This window comes from Panulirus ornatus, chromosome 11 (assembly GCF_036320965.1).
Source record: "Panulirus ornatus isolate Po-2019 chromosome 11, ASM3632096v1, whole genome shotgun sequence".
NCBI classification, from domain to species: Eukaryota; Metazoa; Arthropoda; class Malacostraca; order Decapoda; family Palinuridae; genus Panulirus; species Panulirus ornatus.
This window is the reverse complement of record NC_092234.1, coordinates 58,001,709-58,022,474: the sequence shown is the minus strand read 5'-3', so window position 1 is coordinate 58,022,474 and position 20,766 is coordinate 58,001,709. Positions and strand designations below refer to the sequence as shown.

Genomic DNA, 20,766 nt, shown 5'->3' with positions numbered 1-20,766 from the left:
TCTCTTTCTTTTACACATCTCCCACTCAATTGCATTTTTTCCCTGCAAAAATCATCCAAATGCCTCTCTCTTCTCTTTCACTAATAATCTTACTTCTTCATCCCACCACTCACTACCCTTTCTAATTAACCCACCTCCCACTCTTCTCATGCCACAAGCATCTTTTGCACAATCCATCACTGATTCCCTAAATACATCCCATTCCTCCCCCACTCCTCTTACTTCCATTGTTCTCACCTTTTTCCATTCTATACTCAGTCTCTCCTGGTACTTCCTCACACAAGTCTCCTTCCCAAGCTCACTTACTCTCACCACCCTCTTCACCCCAACATTCACTCTTCTTTTCTGAAAACCCATACAAATGGGAAACAGAAGAGGGAGTCACGCGGGGAGTGCTCATCCTCCTCGAAGGCTCAGACTGGGGTGTCTAAATGTGTGTGGATGTAACCAAGATGTGAAAAAAGGAGAGATAGGTAGTATGTTTGAGGAAAGGAACCTGGATGTTTTGGCTCTTAGTGAAACGAAGCTCAAGGGTAAAGGGGAAGAGTGGTTTGGGAATGTCTTGGGAGTAAAGTCAGGGGTTAGTGAGAGGACAAGAGCAAGGGAAGGAGTAGCAGTACTCCTGAAACAGGAGTTGTGGGAGTATGTGATAGAATGTAAGAAAGTAAATTCTCGATTAATATGGGTAAACCTGAAAGTTGATGGAGAGAGATGGGTGATTATTGGTGCATATGCACCTGGGCATGAGAAGAAAGATCATGAGAGGCAAGTGTTTTGGGAGCAGCTGAATGAGTGTGTTAGTGGTTTTGATGCATGAGACCGGGTTATAGTGATGGGTGATTTGAATGCAAAGGTGAGTAATGTGGCAGTTGAGGGAATAATTGGTATACATGGGGTGTTCAGTGCTGTAAATGGAAATGGTGAAGAGCTTGTAGATTTATGTGCTGAAAAAGGACTGGTGATTGGGAATACCTGGTTTAAAAAGTGAGATATACATAAGTATACGTATGTAAGTAGGAGAGATGGCCAGAGAGTGTTATTGGAGTACATGTTAATTGACAGGTGCGCGAAAGAGAGACTTTTGGATGTTAATGTGCTGAGAGGTGCAACTGGAGGGATGTCTGATCATTATCTTGTGGAGGCTAAGGTGAAGATTTGTATATATATATATATATATATATATATATATATATATATATATATATATATATATATATATATGTGTGTGTGTGTGTGTGTGTGTGTGTGTGTGTTCAGAAATATTGCTATGAAACTTTTTTATACCTGGGTTAGTGAGGTTGTGCAAAGAACAGATGAAGGCCACATTCACTTATATCCATTCTCTAGATGTCTTCTGCAATGCACCAAAAACACAACCCCCTATCCACAACTAAGCCCTGCTAATCTTTCCACGGTTTCTCCCAGCGACTACACATACCCTGGTACAGTCGAGCGACAGCACGTTGGCCTGTATGCCAAATCATTCCAATTCAATCTATCCCATGACTGCCTTTTACCCTCCTCCATGTTCACACACCCAAACACCCAAAATCTTTTTCACTCTCCACCTCCTACCTTCTGCACGCCAAACACTTCAATCACATATGTAAATACTACTTCCCTTAATACCTCCCATTGCTCACCCACTCCCCCAAGCTTCATTTACTTGAACCTTTAGCCATGTTACACTCATTCTTTCCTGGTGTCTCTTCACACAAACCTCTTTTCTAACCTCACTAACTTCTACTACCCTTTTACGAGCACAATATCATTTCCTCTTTCTTAATACCCTCAACTAACCTGTACCCTCACCTCCACCAAGTAATGATCAGACAACTCAACAGCAGCCCCTCCCAGCACATTCACATCAGAGAGTCTCTCCATTGCATGCCTATCAATTCCTAAATAATCCAATAATGCCAGCTTTCCATTAACCCTACTCACCCACATATACTTATCATTTTTGCAAATTTTGCAGGGAATATTTGCTACTGGATAGCAACATGGCAAGGGTCCCTAGCTTAATGAAGTACACTACTCTGTTCTCCCCTATTCCTTACTAAAACTTGATCTGATGTGCACACAGCCTTCCTCAGAAAGCTGGAGGATAGTCATATGATATTCTGTAAAGAAATATGCTTTACTTGTAAAATTACAAAATAAGGAGCTTCAAACATTAAATATAGAGAAAGATACATATAGAAAATAAACCTAAACAGACAATCAATGATAAGTATTGCACTTTTGGAAATGGGTCCAAAATGATAATTACTTACCGACAAGAATTATCGGTGCATCTGGACAATGGTGTTTAATTTCTGGATACCACTTAGAGGTGACGTTCTCACAGGAGGACGGACTCACCACACTAAAGCAGATCAAGAACACATCTGTCTAAAATACAAGTTATGAGAAATTAGCCTAATTAAGAACAAACTTTAGCATATCATATTCAAAATTTGCAATGATATATTGCCCGACTGTAAAGATACGTAAAGATACTTAAAGATACAGGTCAGCAATAAAAATATTTGCACAAATATTCCCCACACCTATGTCATCTATTATTTTCATTCATATTATACTTAGTCGCTGTCTCCTGCGTTAGCAGGGTAAAGCAAACAGACGAAAGAATGGCCCAACCCACCCACATACACATGTATATACATAAATGCCCACACATGAACATATAAGTACCTATACATGTATGAAAGAAAGAGGCAGGAGGTCAAGAGAAAGGTGCAAGAGTGAAAAAGAGGGCAAGCCAAGAACAAATGGGAACATCGGTGAAGGGGGATAATGGGGAAGTAATAACAAGTATTGGTGAAGTGAGGAGATGGAATGAGTATTTTGAAGGTTTATTGAATGTGTTCGATGATAGAGTGGCAAATAAAGGTTGTTTTGGTCGAGGTGATGTGTAAAGTGAGAGGATCAGGGAGAATAGTTTGGTAAACAGAGAAGATGTAGTGAAAGCTTTGTAGAAGATATGTATTGAAAGCTTTGCAGAATATAAAAGCTGGCAAGGTGCCAAGTTTGGATGGTATTGCAGTAGAATTAATCAAAAAAGGGGGTGAATATGTTGTTGACTGGTTGGTAAGGATATTAATTATATATGTATGGTTCATGGTGAAGTGCCTGAAGATTGGCAGAATGCATTCATAGTGCCACTGTACAAAGGCAAGGGGTTAAAGGTGAGTGCTCAAATTACAGAGGTATAACTTTGTTGAGTATTTCTGGGAGAACATATGGGAGGGTATTGACTGAGAGGGTAATGGCATGTAAAGAGCATGAGACTGGAGAAGAGCAGTGTCGTTTCAGAAGTGGTAGAGGATGTGGGGATCAGGTGTTTGCTTTGAAGAACGTATGTGAGAAATACTTAGAAAAACAGATGGCTCTGTATGCAGCATTTATGGATCTGGAGAAGGAATATGATAGAATTGATAGAGATGCTTTGTGGAAGGTATTAAGAGTATATGATGTGGGAGGCAAGTTGCTTCAAGCAGTGAAAAGTTTTTATCAAGGATGTAAGGCATGTGTATGAGTAGGAAGAAAGGAGAGTGATTGGTTCCCAGTGAATGTCAGTTTGCAGCAGGGGTGCGTGATGTCTCCATGGATGTTTAATTTGTTTATGGATGGGGTTGTTAAGGAGATGAAAGCAAGAGTCTTGGAGAGAGGGGCAAGTATGCAGTCTGTTGTGGTTGAGAGGGCTTGGGAAGTGAGTCAGTTGTCGTTCGCTGATGATACAGAGCTGGTGGCTGATTCGGATGAGAAACTGCACTGAGAGTAAATGTGAATAAGAGCAAGGTTATCAGGTTCGGTAGGGTTGAGGAGCAATCTAATTGGGAGGAAAGTTTGAATGGAGAAAAACTGAAAGAAGTGAAAAGTTCTAGATATCTGGGAGTGGATTTACCAGCAGATGGAACCATAAAAGTGGAAGTGAGTCACAGGCTGGGGGAGGGGGCAAAGGTTCTGGGAGCACTGAGGAATGTGTGGAAGGTTAGAACGTTATCTCAGAGCAAAAATGGGTATGCTTGAAGGAATAGTGGTTCCAACAATGTTATATGGTTGAGTGGCGTGGGCTACAGATAAGGTTGTGCGGAGGAGGGTGGATGTGTTGTAAATGAAATGTTTGAGGACAATATGTGGTGTGAGGTGGTTTGATTGAGTAAGTAATGAAAGGGTAAAAGAAATGTGTGGTAATAAAAGTGTGTGGTTGAGAGAGCAGAAGAGGGTGTATTGAAATGGTTTTGTCACATGGAGAGAATGAGTGAGGAGAGATTGACAAGGAGGATATATGCATCAGAGGTGGAGGGAATGAGAAGTTGGAGACCAAACTGGAGGTGGAAGGATGGAGTGAAAAAGATTTTGAGTGATCGGGGCTGAAACATACAGGAGGGTGAAAGGCGTGCAAGGAATAGAATGAATTGGAATGATGTGGTGTACTGGGGTCGATGTCCTGTCAATAAATTGAAGTGCATGTGTAATGCACTGAAACCACAGCTCCCTTTCCACATCCAGGCCCCACAAAACTTCCCATGGTTTACCCCAAATGCTTCACATGCCCTGGTTCAATCCACTGACAGCAAGTTGACCCCAGTATACCACATCATTCCAATTCACTCTTATTTCTTGCACGCCTTTCACCCTCCTGTATGTTCAGGCCCCGAGTGCTCAAAAGCTTTTTCACCCCATCCTTCCACCTCCAATTTGGTCTCCCACTTCTCCTCGTTCCATCCACCTATGACACATATGTTCTCTTTGTCAATCTTTCCTTACTCATTCTCTCCATGCGACCAAACCATTTCATTATACCCTCTTCTGCTCTCTCAACCACACTCTTTTTATTACCATTCATCTCTCTTACCCTTTCATTACTTACTCGATCAACCCACCCCACACCACATATCATCCTCAAACACTTCATTTCCAACACATCCACCCTCCCCTGCACAACCCTATCTATAGCCCATGCCTCGCAACCATAAAACATTGTTGGAACCATTATTTCTTCAAACATACCAATTTTCACTTCCCAAGATAATGTTCTCACCTTCCATACATTCTTCAACTTGACTTATTTAAGGTACAGGTAAACTTCCAAAATTTGAAAGGCTTGGGATTTTGGAATTTGGAGTTCTAAGTTTTACATGCATACAAGTAAATACTCATAAAACCAATGAGATGAAAGCACTATGGCCAAATCACTGCGTTTTTTCTCAGATCAGATAAGACACTTTTCTTATCTCAAACATTATTCTACCAGCCAATTGTAAAAAAATTGGCAATCTGATAGCATATACTCCATTCTTTTCATATATTGTTGCTATTTTTGGGGTTCTCTCAAACTAAAAAGATGGAATTCTTTGCTAGCTCCTACACAGAGCAGCTATATACAGAAGTGGTTATGTGAAGACGTCCATGCACTGATCCTTCTTTCTTCCAAGATTCTGGAAGATCTACAGCTCATGAGGCCTATCATGAGAGAGAGAGAGAGAGAGAGAGAGAGAGAGAGAGAGAGAGAGAGAGAGAGAGAGAGAGAGAGAGAGAGAGAGAGAGAGAGAGAGAGAGAGAGAGAGAGAGAGAGAGAGAGAGAGAGAGAGAGAGAGAGAGAGAGAGAGAGAGAGAGAGAGAGAGAGAGAGAGAGAGAGAGAGAGAGAGAGAGAGAGAGAGAGAGAGAGAGAGAGAGAGAGAGAGAGAGAGAGAGAGAGAGAGAGAGAGAGAGAGAGAGAGAGAGAGAGAGAGAGAGAGAGAGAGAGAGAGAGAGAGAGAGAGAGAGAGAGAGAGAGAGAGAGAGAGAGAGAGAGAGAGAGAGAGAGAGAGAGAGAGAGAGAGAGAGAGAGAGAGAGAGAGAGAGAGAGAGAGAGAGAGAGAGAGAGAGAGAGAGAGAGAGAGAGAGAGAGAGAGAGAGAGAGAGAGAGAGAGAGAGAGAGAGAGAGAGAGAGAGAGAGAGAGAGAGAGAGAGAGAGAGAGAGAGAGAGAGAGAGAGAGAGAGAGAGAGAGAGAGAGAGAGAGAGAGAGAGAGAGAGAGAGAGAGAGAGAGAGAGAGAGAGAGAGAGAGAGAGAGAGAGAGAGAGAGAGAGAGAGAGAGAGAGAGAGAGAGAGAGAGAGAGAGAGAGAGAGAGAGAGAGAGAGACCCAAGGTCCAAGCAGGAAAAAAAAAAAGTAAGTGTAGAAGAAAGGGGCAGCAAATCAAAGGCTCTCTCCCCACAGCTCCACTCCCTCTGGCACATATGGGAAGGAAATCAGGTAGAAGAATATCTTGCAGGATTAATAAGCCTGCAGGAAATTTTCATAGGAACATCATACAGTAGAATGAACATGAATATGTCATGCATCCCATCACCAATGGCATGCATCTGTTCAAGTTTTGTTATAAATACAATACTAAGGATAAGCTTGAGTTCCAGCCTCTCGACTTACCATGCCTATATTATTCTTAATGCTGAAGAATATAATAATTCTTATCTATTCTCTCAAAGCAGGTAACATGGGTTAATCAACAGTGATTTTCTACTATAGCATGGCCAGGAAGAGATCAGTGTTTGAGAAGGTAGCATGATATATCATTGCCTTGTGATGATTGATTAAATGAAATATGCAATACTGGAGAGTGATAAGTGATGATCAAGCATAATCTTTAAGATATTAATGGTGCTGCTCCAAACAACATTTTCTGGGAGCTAATTCTGCACATCAGTAATGTCACTCATACAGAAATATTTCATACAGTCCACATTACCTTGGTGACCTCTAAGTTTTAACCCATTTCCTTTCATCAGTAATGCTGGTGCTACTGTAAAGAAATGTTCAATATTTTGAAATATTCTATTTATATGCCCCAAAGATGCCTCTTGCTTAGGGAGAACAAGTTTAACTCTAGCAGTCTTCCTTATATGGTTTGTTACACAAGGAAAGAATTGAGTAGCTGCTCTTTGCTGCACTACATCTAATTCAAGAATACCCTTACATATGTTGGGGGCCCACAACTGCACTACATATTCAAAGTGTGGTCTTACTAGATTTCAGCATAGTGGCAATATCACATCCTCCCTTCTGTACATAAAGTTTCCGTTAATAAGTCCTAACATCCTATTTGCTTTCTTGGCACCTTCATTACAATGCTGGGAGAATTTTAAGTTATTGGAGAAAGTGACCCCTAGATCTCTCATACTAGGAGTGACCTTTATCTTGTGGCCCAAAGGTTCATAATCAAACTTTTGTTTAGGTCTCCTACTTGTAAAAGGTGACATTTAGTGATGTTAAATGGTATTTGCCATTTAGCAGACCATTCAGCAATTTCATCTTGATCCTCTTATAATCTTAGCCTATCTTCTTGAGATGATATAGTACTGCCTATCTTTGTGTCATCTGCAAATTTAGGGTGAAGAGAGTGGTGAGAGCAAGTGAGCTTGGAGAGGAAACTTGTGTGAGGAAGTACCAGGAGAGACTGAGTGCATAATGGAAAAAGGGGAGTGGAGGAGGAATGGGATGTATTTAGGGGAGCAGTCCTTCAAACGTACCCATTTTCACTCTGTGAGATAATGTTCTCTCCTTCAACACATTCTTCATCGCTCCCAGAGCCTTCACCCCCTTCCCCACCCTATGACTTATTTCCACTTCCATGGTTACAATTGCTGCTAAATCCAATCTCAGACACCTAAAGCACTTTACTTCCTCCAATTTTTCTCCATTCAGACTTACAACCAAATCAACTTGTCACTCAATCCTACTGAACTGAATAACTTTGCTCTTATTCACATTTACTCTCAACTTTCTCCTTTCACAGACTTTTCCAAGCTCAGTCACCAATTTCTGTAGTATCTCGCTCAAATCAGCCACCACAGCTGTATCATCGGTGAACAACAACTGACTCACTTCCCAAGATCTCTCATCCCCAAACGACTGCATACTTACCCCTCTCTCCAAAACCCTTGCATTTACCTCCCTAACCACTCCATTCATAAACAAATTAAACAACCATGGGGACATGATACACCCCTGCCACAAACCAACCTTCACTGGGAACCAATCACTCTCCTCTGTTCCTACTTATACACATGCCTTACATCCTTAGTAAAAACTTCTCTGCTTCTAGCACCTTGCCTCCCACACCATATACTCTTAAGACCTACCACAAAGCATCTCTATCAACTCTATCATATGTCTTCTCCAGATCCATAAATGCTATATATAAATCATCTGTTTTTCTATGCATTTCTCAAACACATTCTTCAAAGCAAAGACCTGATCCACACATCCTCTACCACTTCTGAAACCACAATGCTCCTCCCCAATCTGATGTCTGTATATGCTTTCAGCCTCTCAATCATTACCCTTCCATACAATTTCCCGGGGAATACTCAACAAACTTATGCCTCGGTAGTTTGAACAATCACCTTTATCCCCCCTTGTCTTTGTACAATGACACTATGCATTCCGCAAGTCCTCAAGCACTTCACCATGATCCATACATACATTGAATATCCTTACCAATCAATCAACATCACAGTCACCCCTTTTATTAATAAATTCCACTGCAATACCATCCAAACCCGCTGCTTTGCCAGATTTCATCTTTCGCAAAGCTTTCATTACCTCTTCTCTCTCAACCAAACCATTCTCCCTGACCTTCTCACTTCACACACCACCCCAACCAATTCACCATTCACCTGCCACTCTATCATCAAACATTCAACAAACCTTCAAAATACTCATTCCATTTCCTAACTTCATCTACCTGTTATCACTTACACCCGTGCAGCCTTCACCGGTGTTCCCATTTGTTCTCTTGTCTTACACACGTTATTTACCTTCTTCCAAAACATCTTTTTATTCTCCCTAAAGTTCAATGATACTCTCTCACCCCAACTCTCATTTGCCCTCTTTTTCAATCAATGATACTCTCTCACCCCAACTCTCACTTGCACTCTTTTTCAATTCTTGCATCTTCCTCTTGACTTCCTGCCACCTTATCTTATACAGCTTCCAAGTCACTTGCACACCTTCCTTGTACATATCGTCTAAATGCCTCTCTTTTCTTCTTTCACTAACAACTTTACTTCATCCCACCACTCACGACCCTTTCTAATCAGCCCACTTCCCACCTTTCTCATGCCACATGCATCTTCATCTTTTGTACATGCCATCACTGCCTGCTTCCCTAAATACATCCCATTCTCACCCACTTTCCAAACTCAGGCACCAGTTCTTGTAGTGTCTCACTTAAATCTGCCACCAATGCTCTGTCCTCAGCAAACAATGACTCACTTACCAGCACTCCCCCCCCTACACCCTTACAGACTCTAATCCTGCCTCTCTCCAAAACCTTTACACTTACCTTCCTCACCATCCCATACATAAACAAATTAAACAGTCAAGGTGACATCACACACTCCTGCTGCACATCCTCCCTCAATAAGAACCACTCACTCTCCTGTCTACCTAGATGCATACGTGCTAAAAATTCCTCATTGCTTCTAATAACTCTCCTTCCAACCGTACATTCATGACAGGTTCCACAAGCATCTGTATAGCATACTTTCTCTAGATCCATAAGTACCACATGCAGATCCTTCTGTTTAAGAATTTCCCACACATGTTCTTCACGGCATACAACTGATCCACACATCCTTTACCACTCCTGAAACTATATTGTTCCTCCCCAGTCTAATGTTTGTTCATGCCACACCCTCTCAATCACCACTCTCCCATACAACTTATTAGGTACACTCAACAAACTTTTTTTTTTTTCTTTTTTTTTCCGGTCTCCTGCGTTTGCAAGGTAGCGCAAGGAAACAGACGAAAGAAATGGCCCAACCCACCCCCATACACATGTATATACAAACGTCCACACACGCAAATATACATACCTACACAGCTTTCCATGGTTTACCCCAGACGCTTCACATGCCCTGATTCAATCCACTGACAGCACGTCAACCCCGGTATACCACATCGATCCAATTCACTCTATTCCTTGCCCTCCTTTCACCCTCCAGCATGTTCAGGCCCCGATCACACAAAATCTTTTTCACTCCATCTTTCCACCTCCAATTTGGTCTCCCACTTCTCCTCGTTCCCTCCACCTCCGACACATATATCCTCTTGGTCAATCTTTCCTCACTCATTCTCTCCATGTGCCCAAACCATTTCAAAACACCCTCTTCTGCTCTCTCAACCACGCTCTTTTTATTTCCACACATCTCTCTTACCCTTACGTTACTTACTCGATCAAACCACCTCACACCACACATTGTCCTCAAACATCTCATTTTCAGCACATCCATCCTCCTGCGCACAACTCTATCCATAGCCCACGCCTCGCAACCATACAACATTGTTGGAACCACTATTCCTTCAAACATACCCATTTTTGCTTTCCGAGATAATGTTTTCGACTTCCACACATTCTTCAAGGCTCCCAGGATTTTCGCCCCCTCCCCCACCCTATGATCCACTTCCGCTTCCAAGGTTCCACCCGCTGCCAGATCCACTCCCAGATATCTAAAACACTTTACTTCCTCCAGTTTTTCTCCATTCAAACTTACCTTAATGTATGTATGACTCATGGTGAGGTGCCTGAGGATTGGCGGAATGCGTGCATAGTGCCATTGTACAAAGGCAAAGGGGATAAGAGTGAGTGCTCAAATTACAGAGGTATAAGTTTGTTGAGTATTCCTGGTAAATTATATGGAAGGGTATTGATTGAGAGGGTGAGGACATGTACAGAGCATCAGATTGGGGAAGAGCAGTGTGGTTTCAGAAGTGGTAGAGGATGTGTGGATCAGGTATTTGCTTTGAAGAATGTATGTGAGAAGTACTTAGAAAAGCAAATGGATTTGTATGTAGCATTTATGGATCTGGAGAAGGCATATGATAGAGTTGATAGAGATGCTCTGTGGAAGGTATTAAGAATATATGGTGTGGGAGGCAAGTTGTTAGAAGCAGTGAAAAGTTTTTATCGAGGATGTAAGGCATGTGTACGTGTAGGAAGAGAGGAAAGTGATTGGTTCTCAGCGAATGTAGGTTTGCGGCAGGGGTGTGTGATGTCTCCATGGTTGTTTAATATGTTTATGGATTGGGTTGTTAGGGAGGTGAATGCAAGAGTTTTGGAAAGACAGGCAAGTATGAAGTCTGTTGGGGATGAGAGAGCTTGGGAAGTGAGTCAGTTGTTGTTCGCTGATGATACAGCGCTGGTGGCTGATTCATGTGAGAAACTGCAGAAGCTGGTGACTGAGTTTGGTAAAGTGTGTGAAAGAAGAAAGTTAAGAGTAAATGTGAATAAGAGCAAGGTTATTAGGTACAGTAGGGTTGAGGGTCAAGTCTCAACAAACTTATAACTCTATAATTCAACTTTTGTACCCCTTGCATCCATATGCTAATAAACCAAATATACAAAGTAAAAGTTGTCCATCCATGCCTCTGACGATATATCTTTGACGTATAACAAAAAAAAAATGAAAAAACATTTGGCACCAACATTATCTATACCACAATGGATGAACTGTAAATCCAGTATTTCTTCTATCACATATGCCACATTTCTCCAAATGAGTAGGAAACAACTTCATGAAAGGCACAGGAAAGGTGTCAGTCACGAGGCCAGTTACTGTGATGAACAAGAAAATCTTTTCAATTCTAAAATCCAGCTAGGAAGCAAATGGCAAAAGATAATCACAAATACAATGATGGTCCTCCTGTGCTGTAGAATGAAATAAAAAAATTCTGAGAGAAAATAAAAAACAAGCCCACCTGTGGGTATGACAATGGTCGTAATCTATCGTAGTCTTCCTGTCCCGCAGTATCCCATAGTCCCAAACTGACAGGAATGCTATCCACTACCATTGGAGCAGAGTAGTTATCAAAGCTGCAAAGACAGGGACATACATTAAAAGGTTACACACACACACATATATATATATATGGAGGTGGAAAGATGGAGTGAAAAAGATTTTGTGTGATCGGGGCCTGAACATGCAGGAGGGTGAAAGGAGGGCAAGGAATAGAGTGAATTGGAGCGATGTGGTATACCGGGGTTGACGTGCTGTCAGTGGATTGAAGCAAGGCATGTGAAGCGTCTGGGGTAAACCATGGAAAGCTGTGTAGGTATGTATATTTGCGTGTGTGGACGTATGTATATACATGTGTATGGGGGGGGAGGGTTGGGCCATTTCTTTCGTCTGTTTCCTTGCGCTAACTCGCAAACGCGGGAGACAGCGACAAAGTATAATAATAAAAAATAATATATATATATATTTAATTTTCCAAAAGAAGGAACAGAGAAGGGGGCCAGGTGAGGATTTTCCCTCTAAGGCCCAGTCCTCTGTTCTTAACGCTACCTCGCAAATGCGGGAAATTGCGAATAGTATGAAAAAAAAAATATTACATACACAGTACCTGCATATCAATTTAAAAAAAAAGATGGAAAAGAAGACGGGCTAAGTGGAGAGCTCCTCCCCCTTGAAGCATAAGGCAGGGGTTTCTGAATGTGTGTGATTGCAGTCAAGACAAGAAAGGAGAGGTACCATGTTTGAGGAAAGGAAGCTGGATGTTCTGCCTTTGAATAAAACAAAGCTCAATAGTAATGGGGAAGAATGGTTTCGAAATGTCTTAGGAGTAAAGTGAAAGGTTGGTATGAGTGTAAGAGCTAGGACAGGGGTAGCACTAATGTTGAAGCATGTGTTGGGGGGGGGGGGGGAGAGAGAGAGAGAGAGAGAGAGAGAGAGAGAGAGAGAGAGAGAGAGAGAGAGAGAGAGAGTTTAGGGAAGTAAGCTCCAGACTGATGTGGGTAAAAATGGAAGTGGACTGCAAGGGACAGATGATTATCACAAAAGGCAAATGTATTGGGAGTAGTTGAGTGAAGATGTCTGCAGTTTTGATGAGAAAAACCTGTTATTAGCAACGGGTGATTTCAATGCAAAGGTGGATAATGTGGCAGTTGAGCTTATAACTAGGAGACCTGTGGTATTCAGTAATGTCAAAGGAAGTGGTGAACAAAGTAAGGAGATGTGTGCTGAAAAAGGGCTGATGATTGAGAATACCTTGGTTCAATTCCTCTAAAGAAGTTTAGGAATGTAAGACAGATGGTAAGAAAGTACCATTGGATTACAAACAAATAAAATGGCTTGGAAAAAAGACTTCTGGATGTGAATGTGATGAGAGGGGCAGCTGGTGGGATGTCTGATCATTACCTTCAGGAGAAGAGGATGAAGATTTGTAGAGGTTTTTGGAAAAGAGGAAACAGTATGAGTGAGAGGAGAGTGGTGAAAGAAATTGAGCTTGGAAGAGATGTGTGTGAAGAAATATTAGGAGATTAAGTGTAGGATACAAAAGGCAAGAGTACATGAAGCAAAAGGGAATGGGTGAGGACTAGGAGGTACTTAAGGAAACAGCTCTGGCATATGTAAGAGATGCATGTGGCATGCATAACTTAGGTGGGAAGAGGCCAGGTTAGAAAGGGTGGCAAGTGCTGAGATGGCAGAGTAAAGATGCTAGTGAAAGTAAAAAGAGAAGTATATGGGTCTTACAGGGAAGAAGTACAAATGATTGGAAATGTATGCATGAAAGAAGTAAGATGTCAAGAGGAAGTTTTAGAGGTTGAAAAAAAGGCAAATAAAAGTTAGAGGAGCAAGCATCAGTTAACTTCAGGAAAAATAAGACATTTTTGAAGGAGGTAAATGGTGGGAAAAAAACAAGAGTGACTGGGAACAATGGTGAAAGGTACAAAAGGGGAATTGTTAGAGAATGAATGGGAATAATGGTGAAAGAGACAAATGGGGAATAGGTATCAGGTACTGATGAATCGAGAAGATGGTGTGAATCTTTTGAAGGGCTGTTGAATGTGTCTGATGACTGGTAGCAGATGTAAGGTGTCTGCATTGGGGGTGGTATGCAAAGTGTGAATCATGGAGAGTAGCTTAATGAAGAGAAAAGAGGTAGTGAGTCTTGCATAAGATGAAATGTGGCAAGGTAGCTGAAGTGGATGGTACTTAAGTTGAATTTCTTAAGAAAGGGGGGGTAACTGTGTTGTTCACTAGTTAATCAGGATTTTCAATGCATGTATGGATCATAGGAAGGTGCCTGAAGACAGGCAGAATACTTGCATAGTGCCGTGGTATAAAGGCAAGGGGGAAAAAGTGAGTGTTCAAACTAAAGAGGCATAAATCTGCTGAGTTTACCAGGTAAAGTGTTTGGGAGAGTGGTGATCGAGAGGGTGAAGGAACTTACAAAGCATCTGACAGGGGGACATGGTTTCAACAGTGGTAGAGGATGTGTGGATCAGGAGTTTGTTTTGAAGAATTTGTGAGAAAAATACTTACAGAAACTGAAGGATTCGTATGTGGCATTTGTGGATCTGGAGAAAGCACATGATAGGGTTGACAGAAATACCTTAACGAAGGTCTTAAATATATATACAATGTGGGAGGAAAGCTGCTAGATGCAGTAAGAAGATTTTATGAAGAGTGGAAGGGCATGTGTAAAAGTAGGAAGAGAGGAGAGTGAGTGGTTCTAAGTGAAGGCTGGCCTGCCACAGGGGTGAGTGATGTCACCACGGCTATTTCATTTCTTTTTGGATGGGATGGTGAGGGTGGGGAAAGTACGCAGTCTGTAGGGGATGAGATGGGGCCTGGGAAGTGAGTCAGCTGTTTACTGATGAAGCAGCACTGGTGGCAGATTAGAGTAAAACACTGCAGAAGTTGGTGTCTAAGTTTGGGAGTGTGTGAATGGAGAAACTTGAGAGTAAATGTCAATAAAAGCAAAGTTATTAGGTTTAGCAAGGCAGATGAACAGTTAGCTGGGGTGAATTTGAATGGAGAAAAACTGGAAAAAGTGAAGTGTTCAATACATAAAAGTGGCAAGGAGCGTGAACATAACCATGAAACTGGAAGTGAATCATAGGTTAGGTGAGGGGGGGGCAAAGATTCTGGGAGCACTGAGGAATGTGGAAAGTGGTCATTATCTGGGAGGATAATAATGGTTAAGTTGAAAGTATACCAGTCCTTCTAAAGTATGGATGTGAGGTGTGGGCTACATATGATGATGTGAAGGATAGTCAATGTATTGAAAATGAAACGTCTAAGGCCAATGTGTGGCATCAGGTGGTTTAATCAAAGAATGAAAGGGTAAGAGAGAGGTGTGCTGAAATGGTCTGAAAATATGGAGAGAATGAGTGAGTAAAGGCTGACAAAGAAGATATATGAGAGAAATGGAGCTAACAACAAAGGGATTGTTTATTTGAAGATGGAAGGAATGAGTGTTCAGGGTCTGAATACAAAAGAAAGTGAAAGATGTGCATGGGATAAAGTGAAAAGGGGCAATGTGGTACACGGGGGTTAACATATTGTGATTGGAGTAAACCAGGTCGGAAATATGATGGAGCCAGGGGAAACTATGGAAAAGTCTGCAGGGCTTGGTCATTTCTCTCTCCGACTCACAAATCACTGGTGAATATGCAGTGAAGTCTTAGGGGGTCTTCATCCCTACAGCCTGGGCTGGGCTCAGGTGGTTGGACTGGGTCATTAGTCAACCAAGCTGTTGGAAGCCACAGCATGCATGCCCAAATAGCTCCCACAGCCTGCATGGTCTTATACACTTTGCAGGTACTTCTCCAGTGCATCTTAAACTTCTCTACTATGCATCCCATTCTGCATCTGATGTTAGTAAACAAGATGTCGAAGAATCTTTGGCCCCAGATGTTTAAGGGGATTCTCTCAATTGTACCTTTGGATTACCAGACTCCCTGGTCTTCAGACATTATCTTTATCTAATCAAAGCCTTTCTTCATCTAAGAGAAGAAATGTGAACGTTTAAATTTTTTTTCATACTTCTCTCTTTCCCAAGTTAGCAAGGTGGTCAAGAACAGACAGAGAACAGCCTCACTCACTCACAACCATTCCTTTGCTGTCAAGTGTAATGCACCAAAACCAAAACCTGAATCCACAACCTGGCCTTATAAACCTTTTCATGATTTCCCCTGGTACTCCATGTATGCATGCGTATACACATATATATATCCACATTTACATTTATCATACTTAACCGTTGTCTCCCGCGTTAGTGAGGCAGCACAAGGAAACAGACCAGGAAAGGCCCAACCCATCCACATACACATGTATATATACAAACGCTCACACATGCACATATACATACATATACATTTCAATGTATACATACTTATACATACACAGACATATGCATGTATACGCATGCATAAATTCATACTTGCTGCCTTCATCCATTCCCACTGCCACCCCACCACACATGAAATAGCATCCCCTCCCCCTCCAGTGAGGCAGCGCCAGAAACAGAAAAAAAGACACATTCGTTCACATTCAGTCTCTAGCTGTTATGTGTAATGCACCGAAACCACAGCTCCCTTTCTACTTCCAGGCCCCACAGACCTTTCCAGGGTTTACCCCAGACGCTTCACATGCATTGGTTCAATCCACTGACAGCACGTCCACCCCGATATACCACATCATTCCAATTCACTCTATTCCTTGTCACCTTTCACCCTCCTATATGTTCAGGCCCCGATTGCTCAAAATCTTTTTCACTCCATCCTTCCACCTCCAATTTGGTCTCCCACTTCTCCTCGTTCCCTCCACATCTGACACACATATCCTCATTGTCAATCTTTCCTCACTCATTCTCTCCATGTCACCAAACCATTTCAATACACCCTCTTCTGCTCTCTCAACCACACTCTTTTTACTACCACACATCTCTCTTACCCTTTCATCACTTACTCAATCAAACCACCTCACACCACATAGTCCTCAAACATCTCATTTCCAACACATCCACCCTCCTCCGCACAACCCTATCTATAGCCCATGCCTCACAAAAATATATAACATTGTTGGAACCACTAGTCCTTCAACCATACCCATTCTGCTCTCTTGAGATAATGTTCTCACCTTCCACACATTCCTCAACACTCCCAGAACCTTCGCTCCCTCCCCCACCATGTGACTCACTTCCGTTTCCATGGTTCCATCTGCTGCCAAATCCACTACCAGATATCTAAAACACTTCACTTCCTCCAGTTTTTCTCCATTCAAATTTACCTCCCAATTAACTTGTCCCTCAACCCTAATGAACCTAATAACCTTACTCATATTCACATTTACTCTCAACTTTCTTCTTTCACACACTTTACCAAACTCAGTCACCAACCTCTACAGTTTCTCACTTGAATCCGCCACCAGTGCTGTATCATCAGCAAATAACAACTGCCTCACTTCCACAGCCCTCTCATTCAAAACAGACTGCATACTTGCCCCTCTCTCCAAAACTCTTGCATTCACCTCCCTAACCCCATCCATAAACAAATCAAACAAGCATGGAGACATCATGCACCCCTACCGCAAACAGACATCCACTGGAAACCAAAACGCACCCCTACCGCAAACAGACATCCACTGGAAACCAATCAATTTCCTCTCTTCATACTCTTATACATGCCATACATCCTCGATAAGAACTTTTCACTGCATCTCTATTAACTCTATCATATGCCTTCTCCAGATCCATAAATGCCACATACAAATCCATCTGTTTTTCTAAGTATTTCTCACATGCATTCTTCAAAGCAAAAACCTGATTCACACATCTACCACTTCTGAAACCGCACTGCTCTTCCCCAATCTGATGCTCTGCACATGCCTTCACCCTCTCAATCAATACCCTCCCATATAATTTCCCAGGAATACTCAACAAACTTATACCTCTGTAATTTGAACACTCACCTTTGCCTTTGTACAATGGCACTATGCATGCATTCTGCCAATCCTCAGGCACTTCACCATGAACCATATACACACTGAATATTCTCACCAACCAGTCAACAACACAGTCACCCCCTTTCTAAATACATTCCACTGCAATACCATCAAAACTCGCCGCCTTGCTGGCTCTCATCTTCTGCAAAGTTTTCACTGCCTCTTCTCTGTTTACCAACTCATTCTCCCTGACCCTCTCACTTTGCACACCGCCTCGACCAAAGCACCCTATATCTGCCACTCTATCATCTAACACATTCAACAAACCTTCAAAATACTCACTCCTTCTCCTTCTCACTTCACCACTACTTGTTATCACAACCGCATTTGCCCCCTTCACCGACGTTCCCATTTGTTCTCTTGTCTTATGCACTACATTTACCTCCCTCCTAAACATCTTTTAATTCTCCCCAAAATTTAATGATACTCTCTCACCCCAACTCTCATTTGCCCTATTTTTAACCTCCTGCCTCTTTCTTTTATACATCTCCCAGTCATTTGCACTATTTCCCTGCAAAAATTGTCCAAATGCCTCTGTTACGAACACGTGGGTGCCCACATGTTCGTATATGAATAGGTATGTGTGTATCTCTGTGTATAGAGTAAGTGCCTTTCCATGTTAGGGCGAGGGCCAAGGCCTTTGCTCCATTATCAGTTCGGATTTCACTCCCATAACCAAAACCATTAATTTCTGAGGCCTTCTTCATACCTTCGAGAGGGAAACCAGATGGCCACGCGGGCCATCAATCCAGCCCCCCTCGACGCTCGGACCTCCATCCAGGGCACTAGGTCAAATTGGGGGTCAACCTACGGCCCCCATACAGTGTCGTCGCTGTCAGGACAAGAGAAGGTGGGGCCTCTAGGCAGATGTGGGACGAACCTAACCTCCTCTCAGCCAGTCAGCTGGTTCACGGATGACACCTTCTCCAATCACTGACGTAACAGTGGCCCTTCAGCCAAGTAGGAGTGGCACTTGGAGCCACCCTCCTCCAATCCTCAGTGGGCCTTAGGCCCATGACCAATCAAGGGTGGCACCATAGGGTAACAAGGTGGGTCTAGGCATGGCTAGCTGTTCTTGCCCTGCTGGTCCCTCAATTAAAAGGCTCAGACGATCGTCTGGGACTCGATTCCTTCACCTGACCCGGGCCCAGCAAAGGTAATGGGAGCTTTCCCTGTCTCGAACCCTGTAGCCACCGCTGCCCCCAGTTTATAAGATGTTACTACTGTGTCACGTTAGGTAGCTACGTGTAACGATGTTGTTTAGTGTCACGTCAGGTCTATCTAAGTGTAATGTTATCGAACAATTTGTTATAGAGGAAAGAGACCTCCTGGCTTGAAATCTTACCTGGATTGTTAACTTATGTTCAATGTTAATTTCATGTTCGGTGTTAACGTAATGTTAAATGCCTGATTTGTGTGTTTATCTTTATACACCTGCATTCTTTCATTATAAGTAGATTTAATGTAATGCTGGTCTTTAATTCAATCCCATAACTTTCTGATCGTGTTATCCCGTTGTGAAATGTAACGAATCTAGCGTCCTTGCGGAGACGAGGACTAGTAGATTACATGTAACAAATATATGTTACTGGCGACCTTATTCAAATATATTATATTTGAATTCGTAACATATAAATTGGCGACCTTGCCAGGATATTTCTTGTCTTAATGGAATCTCTTTCCTTGATTCATTAATCATGTCGTTGACCAGTGCCGTGTTGACCAGTGTAATGATTATGAGGTCGCGAAGAGACCTGATTAGATTTATGTCAAGTATTTTTGCAAAAATAACGATTTATGCACAGTGGCTACGCTCCATTCGTACGGAGAGACGTTCGACGGGTTTCGATGGCAAAGGAAAGTCCGGTAATAATGTAATCCCACCTGAATCTGCTACCTTGCCGGTAACTCATAAAAGTCAGGGGAAATACTCCGAAAGAGTTGTTTTTATTGTGGCAAGGTTGGCACCAGGTGAGGGATTGCTGGGCTCGAGTGAAGGAATCCTGAGACTACTTTTTTTTTTTTTAAATACAATCGTAGGCTTGTGAGTCTCTTCTTAATTTTAGGGCCAATTTAGTAAAGTAGGTGAGGCTATTTCTGCTCTTAGGAGAGTGAGGGGTTGCGAGACTGTTGAGTAATCTGTCCTTATTATAGGATCTGTTCTGTGGGAACTACAATGCGTTCCTGTCTCAGGGCTATGTTAGTAGATGTGGTGTACGACGAAGTGACCGTGTTACGGGATTCTGGTGCTCTGCAGTCCCTAATGGTGGATGGCTTGGTGCCGCAAGAAGAGTCTGGAGACCGAGTCTTGCTAGACGGACTGTCGGGTCCCAAGGAAGCTCCACTACTCGATGTGGGGGTAGAAGATCTCTTCACGGGCCATGATCTTGTAGGGATTGTAGATAAGTTCCTGTCTTAGACATGGACTTTGTGTTAGGCAGTGACCTAGTGGGTGGGAAGATGAACCCAATGCCGGTGTTGCCTATGGGCCCGGTGAAGTCTACGGAGGCAGTGCAGCTTGATGAAGAGGTACCAGAGATAGTCTACAACCATGATGGTGCCAGGTACATGACAGCTGGCACGGTAGGCTGTGTGCCTGAGGACATAGCCGTTGAAACGCAGGGAGTGAAGACTCTCCCCAAGGGTGAGACCTGAGGAGGTGGTGTTCAGTGTCATGTAATGGGGAAGACGAGGAGTGGCAGGCAGTTCACCAGGTGTTAGTGCCGCGTCTCTACAGGAGGAAGATTTTTGAAGCTTGCACACGACTCAAGCTTTGCCGGTCATTTAATTGGCCTGGTGTCCACCGGGATGTCGCTCAGTGTTGGGAAAGTCTATTCAGACGGTCTCAATTCAGAAGTGTAGAGACAGGCGAATTCCTATCCCCCCATTTGAAGGTCTGTTTGACCGAGTTATAATTGACATTGTGAGCCCATTGCTAATAACCTCCTCTGGCCACTGTTACACTCTTCTTGAGAGTGAGACCA

At 42.6% G+C, this 20,766-nt stretch overlaps 1 protein-coding gene across 2 annotated transcripts in view; it reads right to left on the bottom strand.

Annotated features, from left to right (window-relative positions):
* Positions 1–20,766, bottom strand: part of Mtl (Rac family small GTPase Mtl) — a 74,726-nt gene that overhangs the window by 19,914 nt on the left and 34,046 nt on the right. For both annotated transcript variants that reach the window (XM_071667134.1, XM_071667135.1), the window contains exons 3-4: positions 11,751–11,865; positions 2,277–2,394 (exon numbers count right to left, since the gene is read on the bottom strand). In XM_071667134.1, coding sequence (XP_071523235.1) covers positions 2,277–2,394; positions 11,751–11,865 — 233 coding nt within the window. The remainder of the gene's footprint in view (positions 1–2,276; positions 2,395–11,750; positions 11,866–20,766) is intronic.